A 16,333-nucleotide genomic window follows, 5' to 3' on the forward strand; every position below is an offset into this window, starting at 1 on the left:
ATAATTAAATAGTAGGAGTAGGTTAAAGATCAGCATTCATTTTTTAAATTAAATTTAAAAGTCTGCGGTAGTTACTTAGAAGATTGGCAAGTTTTACAAATAACATCACTAAGCCTTTTAGAGAGAAACACAGCTGCATTAGAATGGAGTCATTAGGCAATACATTTATTTTGAAGCCAATTAACCTTTTGTCAGAGAAATGTCGGAGCTGTAATGGTTTCAGCAGTGGAGGTCAGCCTGTAACAGAGGCACGTATGACAGCGATTACGCTGTCTGACATATGCTGTAGACCCAGCACAGCCGTGGAATGAGAATCTGCCTTCGTTTGTATTCTGCTCTGCATTTTCAGGGAGCAGGCAATCTTGACCTATCCATTTAGGTAATTAAAGCTTCTATTTGGAAGTGTCCTGCAGGAAGGTGAAATTTGTGGGAGATAAATGGCTGCTGCTCACTCTATCCAGCCACTTCCATCATTTGATGGACTGCCTGAAACAGGCTGCATTGCCAGGTCCTCATAAAAATAGAGATGAATTGGGCAGGAGACAATTCTCTAAGGCAAAGCAACTCTGTCATCTTCCTTTTTGCAGCATATAATTTAATTGTTAGCCAAGGCAGACAGCTGACTCAGGGGCCTTTCTCTAATGACTTTCCCACCATCTTCCATTTGCTAAGAAATTATTTCAGTGTATTTACTTGCAAGCTAACTTTGTTTGACAATGAGAGATGTCACTTCAATAAGCTCAGCTGGCTGTCACAGCTGTGCCATGACTTACCTTCCAGGCGATTTTGTTTGCTATCGTATCATGCTCAACGGCTATTGGAAAGTCTCCTCTGTCATAAAACTTGCGAAATGCCGTGGGCTTTGCTGGTCTTTCTTTTTGTGATCCTGCAAGTGGGGGTCCTCTTACCTTAAAAAAAAACACAAACAAAACAAGAAAAAACCCCATAGTTTAGTGGTAATATATTTTTATAAAAAGTCTAATTTACATGGCTTAAATAGAAACAGATATGGAAGAATAACGCTGATCTCCCAAATTATAGTTTGCTTTCTTCTTTACATGTCACTTCATGTGTAAAGTACACTTTGGTAGTGATCTACAGATTTTGTTAACTGGTTTTTGTTTTGCCACTTTCAGATTGTCCCATAAGAACTGGTTGTATTTCAAAGCAGATCTCTCCATTACCACAGCACTTTTAAGCAGGATTAAAACACCACGAAGGTATTGATATTATGTAGTAGAAGTTGTTGGAAAATTAAGTATTTCTCCTTTTTATGTTTGCGTCTTTCCAGAAGTAATTTGATTTGATTTCCACCTAATATTACTGTCCACACCTTCCATTGTCTTTCCCTAGTCATTAGGTAATAAGATTAGGTAATCTCCTTTGGCAAATCCCTTCCCCAAATGCTATGGATTTGGCTTTGATATGACTCCCAGTCCTTTAGTATTATGGCTGAAGCACTGGAAAGAATGAAGGTCTTCTCTCAGACCTCTCCCCTCTGCCTTGTGAGGAAATTTGATTTAGCTCCTCTTAGTTCCTTATCTGAGTTACTGCTGGTTTAGCATATTGCATAGGTTGAATGACAGTCCAATTCCAAAACGCTTACACTGGAATCTTTTTCTCAGACAAATATGGTAGTAACAGCAACTAACAATTGACACTAAGATAACAGAATTTCAAGTACTTATAAGAAATCTATTGTTTAAGAAAATTAACAAAGCTAATCTCAAATGCTAAAAGAGTCTAAGAGAGTCTAAGAGTTAAACTAATCTCAAATGTCCTTGACAACTCATTCTTCCCTGAGAAACTCTATAGCTTTACATCTGGAATACAGACTTTCTACAATTCTCTGCATATCTCTTTTGTCAAAAATGCTTTTATAACTTGCTACCTTTTATAACACAGAATGTGTAAGTTTCAAAAAAAGGTGAGAGCTTCAAGGATCATAAATCAGATCTAGTATTTTGTATTGTTCTATTTGTTTCTCCGTCTTCAGTGGCCCTTATATTAGTTTCTAGCAGTACAGACATTCAGCTTTCCAGTGAACAGAATGCAAACATGTAACATCCTTTGTTTCATTTCTGCTATTCTGTAATTTAACTCAGCTAACTACAGATCTAAATTTGACTTGGGGTTTTTTTCCTCCAAACTATTTTGACATAATTTTCCACTAGCTGAAGTAGAGGGGTCCACTAGTGATAAAACTACACTGTATTTTCCTAAAAATAGTTTACATTAGCGCTACTAAACTGTGACCTATTGTTGCATATTGCTGTCCCTGATAGACCATGTCCAGTGCAAATAGATTTGATATGCGCAGCTGTAACTTTGCTTAGTAAACGCATCCTGCAGCAGTTGAGAGTAATACTCCAAGAAAAGCATTTCTATCCAATGCAAATAACACTTATTCTTCTGCAGAGGAACAATTTGTTCTATGCCACTAGTCTAAGTACTTTCACTTGGTTTTTTGGTCTTCTGTTTGTTTGTTTGTTTTTTCTTTTCAGAGAAGTCTATGAGTCACTGAGCATTTGAGGTCACTAGTAAAGCACTTCTTTTTGTGTATTTTTCATAAACAGGTCCTTCACACAGTCTTTAAAACTTTATTTTTTGTACAGTGTTAGAAGTCACTGTTATATTAAATTTTAACTTACATTATTACTAAAGAATATGTTGTCTTGACTACAAGATACAATCTGAATTATTTCTCCCAGACTCTCATAATTAGAGGTAGCTAATGCAATCCCAAATTGCATCTTATCTGATTCAAAATGTTTTATTCTTCCAACTTATGTTAGTAAATTTACTATGGCCCTTTTCCTAATGCAACTTTATGACTTTTCTAGAAAATATGCTTATGTCATTTCAACTTCTTCCAGTTCTTTATTCAGGAGCAAAGATGCTAGAAGAACTAAAAGTACCTCGGTTATCAAACCCATTCTGTTGTGCATTGTCCTTACAAGATGGTTAGAAACCCCATCTTAAGTAGTATGCCTACTCTGATCGGCCTACAATTCTCAAAAAAATTATCTCAAAAAAAGATATGGTAGAATTAGAAAAGGTTCAGAGAAAGATAATGACTGAAGGTACGGAATTGCTTTTACAAGAACAGAATAAACTGGGAAAATGATTACTAAGGAGGAATAAAATAAAGAACTATACAATCAAGACATTATGGAGAAAAAGAATAAGGACAGACTTTCCACTATCTACTTCAGTAAAAGCAAGGGATATAAAAAAAATATAGTCAGTAAGAAGTTTGCAACAAACAAAAGTAGTTGCGTATTCATGCAGCAAACAGTGGATTTCTGGAACTCTTTGCCAAAAGTCAGTGTTGGAAATACTACAAGTTTCTGTACACTCAAGCTATGACTGGAAAAGTTGATGAAAAATAAATCTATTTAGGTTCACTAAATCCTTATTGTCAGTGATCAGAAATACCATTTCTATTATATAATATTATCTTTTCACATGATACAGTCTGTCTGGTAGATCTACTAGCCTTACATTTAGTCTCTCATGGCCACATCACACTGGCATCTCATTGGTTACATGATATACATTGATTAACTGCTCCAGCAACTATCTTTTCCAGTTGATGAGTTCTATGTTAATAACAAATTTCTTGTCATTAGTTTTAAGTGCATTATGTTGTACTTTGTACTAATATATTTAATTCCATTTCTATTATACCAATTCTCAAGGGCTTCCACTTCTATCTGTGTGACACTATGATCTTCATCTGTTTTAATATCAACTCCAAACATTATGTCAACTCTAAATTTCATTATACAATCACGATTTTTTTCAATGAAAATATTAAATAAGGTTAGCCTTAAAACCACTTCTTAGAAGTTCCATTAGTAACTTTTATCTATCATCATTTCTCTAATTTCAATATTACATGTAATTATTGTCTCCATTTCATGGACTTTCTTACGCATCCAACACATCTGGTACTATATGACTACTGAAGTAGTATGTATAGCTAGAGAAGTAGCAGCATAACACATGCTTGAAAATAGTCTCAAGAAAGAGATATTGTTTTTCCCTTTGTCTTAAAGATGCTTTTCTTGTCAGATTGGTCTGCAATAGGCATAGAGACCTTTAAATACGAGGAAGAGCAACTGACTTCAAAGGAATGAAATTATCTACACAGGAGTGAGACTAACATCTGTCTAGAAGAAAGAAATATCAGCAATCAGGAAGACAGTGGCACTGTCCCTGCACTGAAGATATGGTATCTTGCATGACTGAAGAGTAGTGTTGCTCTGCTTTAAGTTTATTCCATGGAGACAACTTGTTCCTTTTATTGGCATCTGATAAATGTAGATTACGAGACATTCACTAGAGTGACTGCATTGAGCTAGTACTGTTTACCTTTTGCAAACAGTTTCTTTTCTGTTCTATCTTCATTACTAAGGAGACCACCACTATCATATTTGGTACTCTGAGCACTGTTCTCTAATGCAGACATCTCTTTGGGTCATTCTAGTCATGCATAGTCTGCCTGAGGAAAAGTTTACGTGTACAATTTTCTGATGTATTTTGGTTTATGTATTTATTTTCCTATACTTAGACTTTAAGTAGCCCCTTTTGAGACCAGACTTCTTTTTGTTTTCTATTTGCAGCCTATCACAATACAGGAATGCTAGTCTTGAATTCAGATTAATTGCTATTAAAAAGTAATAAAAAACATAGCAGTTAGATTCTGGAACAGAGTATCCAGAGTGAGAAGCTGTCTCAAAAGCCCTAGGCCAGTCAGGTTCTCCAGAAGACAAAGTCAAATTTACTTCTTTTTTGCTTTTCATACAAAAGATATATTTCTCACAGTAGAAAACTGTTGAACAGTCTCTCCTAACAGCTGAATGATGGTTCTTAAAAGGTCTTTTCTTCATGGAGATTTATTAATTCTCCATGTACAACTCATTAGGACCTTCCTAGCTCTAATGTGACAGTTTCTGAAGACAAAACTAGTCCCTAATTTCCAGATGTAGAAGCCAGAGGGATAATACCTACTGATCTGGTAAGAGCTGAAGCAATCTTATTTACCCAGCTGCTTACATAAAATGTGCTATTCAAAATCTTAAAGAAATGTTACAGTTTGAACTCTTAGGGTGAGACTAAGTATGCTTTCACTGGCTCATTGAGGAGCAGTTGCAAAGGGAGTTCCTAGAGGCTGGTATTGGCTTTGATACTGTTCAACATCTCTATAAAGGATGTGGATGACAGAACTGAATGCGTGCTTAGAAAGTTTGTTGATCATACCAAATTGAAAGGAGAAGAAACAGTCATCACGCAGACAGGCCTTCACAAATTAGAAGACCAGGCCAACAAGATTTGCATAAATGTAAAGTCTTGCACATGAGATAGAAAAATTCCAAACAGCAGTACAAGCTGGGTGGGATCTGAATAGCTGGGCTGTAGCTTTCCTGAAAGGGAGCTGGGGATTCTCATGGGAAGCACTTAACTTGAGCTAGCAGTCTTTGCAGTAATGAATGCAGAATGAGCCCTGGATTGTATCAATAAGGGTATAGCCAACAGATCAGGACACATCTGGAATATTGTGTCCAGTTCTAGTCCTACCAGTCCATGTCTAGCAGAGGACCAGGAAGAACATTAGGGGTCTGGAGATCTTGACAGAAGGTTCAAGAAATTGGATGTGTTTAGTCCAGAGAAGAGAAGGCTTAGGGGAGGATCTAACCACAGTCTTCTAATACCCAGGAGATATAGAGAAGATGGACGTATATTGTCTTCAGAAGGATGCACAGAGCAAGAGGCAATGGGTGCAAATTACTTCAACAGAAATTGTGTCTGGATACAACAGAAGAACCATCAGACAAAAAGGAAACACTGGAATAGGTTGCTCAGAGAAGTGGTGGAATCTCCTTGAAAATATTTGATTTGGCCTGGCAAGGATCTGAAAAAGACAAATCAATGACCCAGCTTTTAACGGAGGCCTGAACTAGATGATCTCTATAAGTTTCTCTCAGCTGAGGTTCCTCTGTGATTTTATGTTGACAAGTGAAATACAGAAAAAGTAATCACACAATGCTTTCCTATGTGATAATGAGCTTTGTCTTCTTACATTTTATATTATTATAATTACTGACAAAAAGGTCATTCTGAAAGTATTCCATTTATTGGAAAAACAGTAACAAATACTATCTTCTTCAATCAAACAAAAATATTTTGTTGCAAAATAACTAGAAAGATTAAAATTAGCGTTCCAGTTAATTAAAGGCTAATATTCATGATGGCAAAGTATATGAAGCAATAAACAACTTCTGAGGTTCTTTAAATGCCAAAAAGAAGTTGAAGAGTTTGATAATTGCAAAAATAATTTATTGTAATTCTATGCCATTGAACTATGTGACAAGATAAAAGATACAAGCTATTAAGCAAAAAAACCAGAGAAAGACCATATTTCTTTCATTGACTCACACGCATTTAAAATCATTGTATGAGGTTGCATTCTTAGATTTTTCACTGATGGCACATTAGGAAACTGGCTAAAAAAAATTATTTGAAGCCGGGTTTAAACAGTTATTGTTTGAAGACTGAGTTTTCTACATCCTCTAACTGAATGTCAAACTCTACGCATACTCAGGGACCTAAACACTTGCCTGCATAAGACAACTGGTGATCTTCGTGAAAACTAACACTAACTTAAGCAGTTTAAGCCAGACAGAAATTGGATTGTTGTTATATAACAAAAATTCATATTTTCATGGCTAGGCTTCGCGAACGAAGATTTGGGAAAGGCTCTACCCCCGTTTGTTACAAGCACACTGGTGGCTAATAAGGCCAATACGAGATAGACATATCCGATTGCAAAAGGCACAGCAGAAGGACTCCTTAGGTGGTATATTCTGCAAGACACAATTCTTTCTGCGTTGTCTTTTCTCCTCGAGAGTGATCCTGTGTGCGTTCTTAAAGGAAACAGCAGCGTTATAGATGGTGTGTCTCCAGGCCTCAAATTCACTTAAAAAAATACGAGTGACGTTGTAATCAAATTTAATGGTTAAAGACACATCTTTAGTTGATTAACCCAGGTTAATGCATTTAGGTGACAACTGGGAGGAAAGAAATAATTTCCATTTTTTTGTTTCCCAAGATCTGTACAGGAAGACTGGAAACCAACCTGAGCCTTTTACATTTTTTCTCACAAAAACTATTTCATTAAATTTATTTGTGAAGCTATAGGGATCAAACATTACATGACCACTCAACTGTCTTACCTAAAAAATGCAGTCTTCCTTGAAAATATAATGCTATATTATCACCTGGAAGAATGAAATTTTCAGAAATAAAATCATGAATTCTCATTCTTCGTATTTGAACTGAAAAATGTATGTGTATAAAAATGCACTGTATCCATAGAATGGAGTCTACTAATGTGTGCTGCTTTCTCAGGGCAATGTAAAGGTTATGGCATCAAGGAACTATTTGTGTAACCACTGACATGGTCTTGGTCTCATCCTTCTCTTGTACTAGTGTTAAACTTGGTTAATGCAGCATAGTCCAACTGGCAATCCACTTATTTCCCCATAGGAAAGATAACCATTCATTTCCTTGTGTACAGGAACCAGAAGTTGCTGCCAAATCCTAATGTAAACCTCAAGCAAAATGCAAGATTTATTAAATAAGTCAAATAAATTATTTCTTCATGCAATGAAGAAATACTCAAGATAGCAGGAATAACAGCCAAATAATACGTCTAGCACATGTTGACACACAAAGCTTTACTAGAACCATCAACCACAAGGTCCTCATCCACATAGTGTGATAGGGCTCTTAACCTGGGGGAACAGGCATCAGCACAACACTGCCTTGTTACAACTCATGCCCAGAGAGCAAGTCTAGGTGCAAAAGCCGTGATCCACATTTTGTGGTTCTGGAGTTAGCACACACATAAGTACCTTACGTGTTTCTATACTTGTAACACAGACAAGCCCATCATCAAGACAATCAATCATGCATGAAAAAACATAAAGATTTTGGCAGTTACCTACCAACAAAACAGAACAATAGCATGATAATAGTATTTGATGATACATACACAAATTTTCAAATAAACATAGTAGTAGTAAAGAATTGGAAACACAAATCTTGGCAGAATCTGAACCAGGCATCCCCAAGAGTGTCTACTCTGACTGGCAATAAGCAACAAAACCTGTACTGCTTAACTGACTGATTCTAATTTGATTAAACTTACATAGGTGATTAATACATTCTACAACCATGTTTTTACTATGCAGACATACTGAAAACTGAATGAGAAACTTCAAATGACAGGAGAGGCACAGTAAGATGTCCCAATTGGTACTCCTGAGTTCCACATTAATTCCTTTTATTTAGTGTCAGTATTACAAGTATTCAATATCAAAAGAACAAGATCCATCAACATGTATCAAACAAAAGCTTTTTATGTTCAAAAGGAAACAGGGAGATAGTTCTTCACATGTGCCACTCTTGATATGCTTTAAATGGTGCCACATCTAATGCTTAAAAGCTGCTTCTGGAACTACTGCACAAATCTGGACAACAGATCAAAGCCCATCTCATAGCTTCAACAGTCAGAATTAGAGAAATCAATTTTTAGACCCCCCAAATTAAACTACTGATAGGTCAGCAAACATTACAAATGCTTCTAAAGCACTAGAACTTGAAAGAAAAATCAGACACGTGATTTTGTACAAAGATACTGTATCTTGTTATTGCCTTGAGACACTACTGAAAGTAAGTCATAAGCTGCATGCAGAATTACTCTATTTCATCACCTCAGATACGTTATTTTTGATTGGGGAAGAGATAAGCTATTTCGATAAGACAGATGTGACTATGTTACAAACTGCTCTACAGGACTTTGTTCTTGGAAGGTCCTTCATCTCTTATTCTCTGCTGGAATATAGTGTAACTATTCCATATAATTTAGATTTCTCTCCTGATGCTTGCCAAGCAATTTCCTTTGATGCAAAGGGAGAAGCGTGACAAGTGCTAATATATTTCTCTGCTAATATATTTCTTTCCTTCTTCCAGTCCAGATGAATACAGTCTTGCTTTGTTAGTTTCACAGAGCTTTCCAGTGCATCAGTTGCACTAAATCTGGAAGCCTTCTAAATTTTTCCTCATTGTGGAAATCTTTACATCTGTAGTTTAATGTTTAAGAAAATATAAATTCACCATGAGTTCATTTGTATTCATTTTTCAGTTGGGATCACAAATGTGCTTCTGAAGTGACACCCTAATACAGTTCACATCATGAAGCAGTTTCTAAGTGAATAAACTGGTCTCCTTTCAGACAACAGTCAGTCTGAATAAGGAAAAGTGAATCCCTGAAATGTGTAAAACATCATATCCTCAGCATGAGCTTTTTTCCTTTGGTGATCCTCTCCTACTGGCCTGCACTGTTCCCTGATGTAGAAGTAACCACAGTATGCTTTATGGCTGCACACATATTTTTGGATGCCAAATCACACACTACAAGTAGATTAGAATTTAGGACATGATGCGCTAGGTATTCTACTGTATGGAAGGTTTTTTTTTTACTTTCTCTTGATGTCAGTGTTGGTTAATAAAGGTATTTATTAGCCTGCTAAGATATCTGTCCTCTTTTCAGGGACAAGTGATCAATGGATTTATTTGATGTTAAACTCAAATCATTCCCTCACAAGAGGAACACTAGAAGGAAACAATTAGTTATTTCGTTCAACTTGCATGCAGTTGAAAAGGTTTTAACAATCTTTGTCTGCTTCGCATAGCGGTAAACAAAATCTCCCAAGGAAAGCTAAAATTTTCCTTGGTGAAAAACAGTCAAGTTTGTCTCCTATCAGAAGTCAAAATCATAGGATGCAAGTGAAAAGGAGCTCTCACAGAGTATGTCTTCACAGATACTGATAGCAGCTAGGTTGTAATTGTGGAGGGACAGATGTACCTTACATAGGTCATAATCCTATTACTTTCACAATTTTGTTACTTGAAATGCTTTTCATATTTGAAAATACAGGATTAATCACTTTCTGTAGTAACTGATATTCTCCAAATATTTTTTCAATCTCCATAACTACTTAGACTGTTTGCATACTTTTTCTTTGAAATATAATTTTTCATGTCCAAAAATGTGGTGATAAAATTTTATTATGTTGATGTTAATAATTACAGCACAGCTGGAAGATATACTGTCTGTTATTGAAGTCCACTAAATCTGCACAGAAATATATTCATCTGGACCAGAAATATTTAAACAAAAATCTTTGTGCTCTCTGGGTTCCTATTACCATTTGTATTTATTGAATATAGCTATTACCAATACTGGAGCTCTTAGACAGCATCTTTAATACAGACAGCATTGCTACTGTGGGCTAAATTAATCTGCCCCATATTCAGGTCAATGAGAATTCTGCAGTCTTTTTGAGGTCTCGAAGATATGGGGAACCCTCTTACTAACTTCAAAAAGAATTCTTAATGTGAAGGTATCTTCTTCATACTTGTTAGTTTGGCAATCACATGTTGATATTTGTTAATCTTCAATGACAAGTTTAAAGTCTATCCAGTATGAAGGCCTATGCTTTTCTTTAAGAATTGCTCCATTTATGTGTGCTATGACTTAAGAAATGGCTTTAAGTCGATTTAATCACTCTTTGCCTTAAGACCTTTCCTGAAGGCTCCTTGTTTTGGTGTTTGTTTTTTTTTTCCTCTGAAACTGCTAAATTTTCTTCAGAAGTATCTGGAAGTAATGTACTGTGAATTCTACCATCATTCTTTAAAAGATTATTTGGGAAAGAGTTGATAATAACTGTTTGGACATCATGTTATCTCAGGTGTGTAGTGAAGAACAGTTAAATTAACTCTTCTTATTGAATGTTTAAGTCTCCCCTCCTTTCTTTACTCTTATTATTGTTTTTTGTGATCCATTATTTCTGTCATGTTACTAAAAATGTCTTAAAATATTACAAATCTCTCTCTTTTCAGTAAGCTGATTAGTTTCAGAAGAGAGTACTGACAGTGTTTTGGGGGCTTTTTTTGCCATTTTGAAAAGAAGTCTGAGACCCAGATTCTTTTTAGAATTGTCATAATTCTCTGACACAGGCTGTCCAACTGCTTCAGTTGTAATTTCCTCAGTTTCTTTCCATGTAAGATAATTAGACCTTAAAATATCACTTCAGCAATTTGTTAGCCTTCCTGTCCTATATATTTATGTGATTATAGATTCAGCTAGGCATCATTTTTTCATTATTTCACACAACTTTTATTCCATCTAGACTTGAAGTAACACAGAAGATTGACCTAAGTTTTTCTATGGTTCATAGTATTCTTCTCAGAGATGTATTTTTGCACAGGAAGACATATTCTATCTAGCCAGTCAATACATGGTTTTTGAAAAGTTTTAGAGATCTTTTCACTCTTTGCACTCCAAGCATCTCCACAGCGGATGTAGAGCTTTTTTCCTTATCCTCCAGCAAATATTACCAACTATGTATTTTCTTTTCCTCATCATGATTATTTCCTCTTATACTCCTCATCATCTCAGGAGCAGATCTGCTAGAGTGATGACAGGAACAGAATCTAACCTCCCCCAGTTTTGAGTCTACCAGGAAGCATGAAGATACTTATGGGTGAACAGAAACAGGTTACCTTCATGTAATTTACTAGCAAAGTAGCCTTAACTACCTACACAGTGAACATATAAAACTTAATGACAATTTTCATTTCTTGGTGATTTGACGATTCTCAAAAATTAATAAGGATCTTTTTTACTTCGGAGAAACTGGAAGTCATGCACAATGTGAAGAATATAAGCTGTTCGTTTAGATGTTATACTGTTTCTCAGTCAAATTATGTCTAATTCACCCCATTTTCTTGCATTGTACCATATACATTTATACTCAGTTCAGACTGACATCTCCAATTTACTGTGTACAGACTCCTTACACAATAAATGGTCTGATTCTGGCAGAAAACGGAGAATCCCCTATCCATGGGACTACATGGTATTGGAATGCTTTTTTCCCTAGCATCTTCTGATGTAGTTTTATATGGTACACATGGTATTCTGAGCAGGGACTAGAACGAAGGTATCTAGTTTCAACATGAAGTGCCCTAATCCAGTTATTTTAATCTTCTTTCTTATATGTGCTTCTATAACCCTTGACAACATTTTTTTAATTGATTAAATAAGAATTAAGTCATACCTCAAATGCATCTGTTTCAGTGCTACAACTCTGAAAAAATTTAAGATTTCCATTTCGCAGATGAGTGTTTTGACCTCCAGGGTCCTACCACAGGACAATATTTATCGAAAAATGTACTCCTGAAATTTATCAAAGAACTAAAAAAAGAAAATAAACTAAGGTGGAACTATGACAAACTGCTCCATAAAGCATGTAGAAAAGAGTATCAGTAATAAAACTATTTTAAAAACTCTCAAATGCAAAACTGTGTCAATATTGCAAATACATCAAAATGAAATATTACTGTCTCTGTACATTAGTCAAAAGTAATTGTTCTAAAAACCCCACAACTATGCACATTAAGAGTTGAAAAGCAGACATTATATACTAGAGTGATAAATAGGTTGCTTACTAATGTTGATAACTAGTAATTGGAAACTTTCAGTGGGTATTTTTTATTTATTGAGTCCTAGCTCCTTAATACAGATACCAAGAGACCCAGGTGCATCAGAAAATCAAGTGCCATAAGCAAGAAACTGCTGCAATTACAAAGAACAATGCAATAAAAAAAATGGTTTGAGATTCACCAAACTTCTTGGAAAGTAGGCAGTCTCAGGAAATCATGTTATTTATACACTTAATATAATTATTCCCACTCTAATTATAAAATCGTTATCACCAAATCATTATCATCACTTGATAAGAACAATAAAGAATAAAAGAGATTGTAAATCAATAGATTTAACAACCTCCCTCCATCAGACAAGTACAAGTATACAATATATGCAAAACATATAATTTATAGCAAATTTGGATATAATGCAGAAATGCAAACCAATGAAGAAAAAGTCAGTTGTGTTAGCTAATGTATAAATGTGATGCCAAACAGACTCATGGGAACCCCCTTGTTACTGGGAAGAAATAATCAACGAAACCACCACATTCCTTCTATCAAAAAGCTGTGATACTGATCACTTTGCATAACCCTTTCTTTCAAGAAGGAATAGCACCACTGACTTCAGAACTCAGACAAGCAGTAGAAGGGTGAGCACAACATCATCTTCAGGTATAGCTATTAGAAAACTTGTGTGTATAATTTTTAATAGTTTCATTATTGGGCATAAGCAGCAATAATTGGATAATTTGACTACATGCCTAAGTATCTTCTTACCTAGACCAATAATTTTTTTATCAAACTGCTAAGACTTTAATGAAACATAAATTCTTTTTTTTCTCACATACTGTATGTTTCTGTGGCTCACAGAAACTGCAAAATGTGCTTAGTGTGGTAACCCTGCCCTTGAGGCTTTTCTATTACATCTCAGTGCAGCAACTGATGGAGAATGCAGGTGACCTAGGCCATAATTCAGACGCAACAGCATGTATTTACCATGCTACTACACACAATCCTACACACAGTCTTTCTGCTGTGCCTTTTGCAAGTGGACTTGTCTATCTCGTATTGGCCTTTTTAGCCACCAGTGCGCTTGCAGCAAATGTGGGTAGAGTCCCTCCCAAATCTTTGTTCACGAAGCCTAGCCATGATGATGACACACAATCCTTGTTCATTAAGCTTTTCGTAAGAGCTTTAAGTGCTTTATTATTCAACTTTACATTTTTCCAGAAAATTCAGACTCTCATTTCCTAAGACACATTTGGACTACCAATTGCTTCAATTATTTGTTTGGGGCTTCACTTCCTAACACAGGTACTTACATCTACTATAATTTTGTATGTCCTTGCAGCCTCTCAGACCAGTATCTCCTAGTGAAGAGAATTAATTCTCAAACTACCAGTTTGAACTTCAAGACAGAAAGATCATATTTTGAAGACCATGCCAATCAAAGTAATAACATTTCTATTGTTTTAATCGTAAACCAAAATAATTTTAAATAAATCAACCAATACTTAAGGAAAACAAAATTCCAATAATTTGCCAATTTTCAGTATCACAAAGCATATTTCTGTTGGGACCTGGCAGACTCTTTAGGTAGGACAGAAAAGACAGAAGAAGCACAGTTACCATGGTCTATTTGTAGATGGAGTTAAGAGAAAAGGAGCTCCATTTTAAGTGCCAAAATACAGAAACATGAATAATTTTCCTCAACTTAAGTTGCAAGAGACTCAATTAAAAGTATATGAAGAAGACCTATGGCTCTGAGACATGGAAGTTTTTGAAATTCTTTTCCTTGAATCTCACTGTATCGTTTTCCCACATACAATGTAAAAAAAGAAAAGCCATCATGATTATGAAAAATATTTTCAAATATGGAGAAATGAAGGATTGTTTGAAGAAACATTGAAAATACAGTTCTAATGGATGTGATGTTCTCCCTCAGTTCAGAACCTTTATGACTTTTTTTTCAACATTCACAGCAATTTTGTTGGTGGTCATTTAAAGAGATCATCTTTCAATGTCCATCTTGCTGTTGGATTATAAAAACAGACACTAGAATGAAGACTGCAGGGCATTTGGCTATTCTGAACAACACTGTATAGTCTGCTGTCCTAAGGTTACATATGCCACTTTTTTCTGTCAGAGGAGACAGTTTTCAGTAAACTAACATGGATACTGAAAGAGAAATGGCAATTTGAGCAAGATTATCCACATTGCAAAATATATTTTAATTTTCATAGTTGTTTTCTTCATCTTTATGTGTAGGAGAAAAACTCTTTCCTGTAAACAGTAAAAAGTACAGCTGAAACCACAGCAGAGTGGCAGCTGGACACTAGTTGTAAAATGTTAAGTTTCATTCACTTTTTCTTCTTCAACTCGCTCAGCTTACCACAAGGTAAGCACAAGGGTGAATTCTTTGCTGAAGTGAGGATCAACTAAAAAAGGATAAAGAAATGGAAGATTCTGCATTAAACAACCATTGTAAAGATATTTAGATTTATAGCAAAAGACTTGGTTCCTAACCTATTACAATTACTTTTTTATCAGCTCTATTTTCCTTGACAAATGCAATTAACATATATAAAGATTTGAGATGTACACAGAATCTAGCGGTATTTGACAGTTCAGCTGTCAATTGAAAGCAACTAATAATAACACTGATGGAGATAAGAATAAAGTGCTGCAGCTAATCATAGAATATAAACACAGAATCATTTAGGTTGGAAAAGTTCTCTAAGATCATTGAGTCCAACCCTTAATCCAGCATTTCCAAGTCCTCCCCTAAACTACGACCCTAAGTGCCTCATCTACACATTTTTTAAATACCTCCAGATACGCTGATTCAACCACTTCCCTGGGCAGCCTGTTCCAGGACTTGTCAGCTCTTTCAGTGCCTAATATCCAACCTAAACATCCCCTGGCACAACTTGAGGCTGTTTCCTCTTGTCCTACTGCTTATTGCTTGGGAGAAAAGACCTCCACCCCACTACCACCTCCTATCAGGTTGTTATAGAGAGCAATAAGATCTTCCTTAAGTCTCCTTTTCTCCAGTCTAAACAACCCCAGCTCCTGCTGCTGCTTTTTAATTTTACTGATTACAAACGTAGCTCAATTTTTCTATCCTTCTTTTCATATTCTCTAGAAACTTGCATGGAAATGGTTTCTAATAAGAAGGTGTATGAACAACATTTACATTTCTGGGACACCTTCTTTCTGTGAAAAAGAGGTCTAATCCAATGAAAAATTATTTCTTACCCATCTCACTAACAAGAGCACTGTTGGTGTGCTTATTGTAAACAGTGAAAATATCCAGCTGATCATATATGACATTTTGCATTTTATATGCCCAAGTACTTGCAATCTCACATTTTATTTTCCAGTATGAAATAGCCGTAGTCTTTAGGTACTCTTTGAAGTCCTGAGTATAGCATTTCTACCCTGAATTGTATCTTTTTTTTTTCCAAAGAAAAGATGGTCTTCCAACAGATGACTTAGATGTATTGAAGAGACTACTTAGAAGGTTCACCTTATTGAAACTGTGTATTATTATAAACCAAATATTCACATTAAAAATTCATTGCCAAATTGCTGAAAATATTGACACAACAAATCAGTACAATAAGATTGAGGGAATTCAGGTAGTCTCATAAAAATTTTTGGAACATTAGAAGGTAAATTCATTTAAACTCATTCAGCAAATTACTGGCTATGAATTATTTCCTTTTTTCCTGATAAAAAAATGAGGCTCTAAAGTTTCCGGTTTATG

The 16,333-nt window shown here is 35.4% G+C and overlaps 1 protein-coding gene across 1 annotated transcript in view; it reads right to left on the bottom strand.

The window, feature by feature from the left end:
* PACRG (parkin coregulated) overlaps positions 1-16,333 on the bottom strand; it is a 232,809-nt gene that overhangs the window by 179,533 nt on the left and 36,943 nt on the right. Inside the window, exon 3 of the mRNA XM_027687004.1 lies at positions 774-908. Within this exon, the coding sequence (XP_027542805.1) occupies positions 774-908 (135 nt within the window). The remainder of the gene's footprint in view (positions 1-773; positions 909-16,333) is intronic.

The sequence above is a fragment of the Neopelma chrysocephalum genome, unplaced genomic scaffold (genome assembly GCF_003984885.1).
Source record: "Neopelma chrysocephalum unplaced genomic scaffold, ASM398488v2 Primary Assembly neopelma1_23, whole genome shotgun sequence".
In the NCBI taxonomy this organism is placed as follows: Eukaryota; Metazoa; Chordata; class Aves; order Passeriformes; family Pipridae; genus Neopelma; species Neopelma chrysocephalum.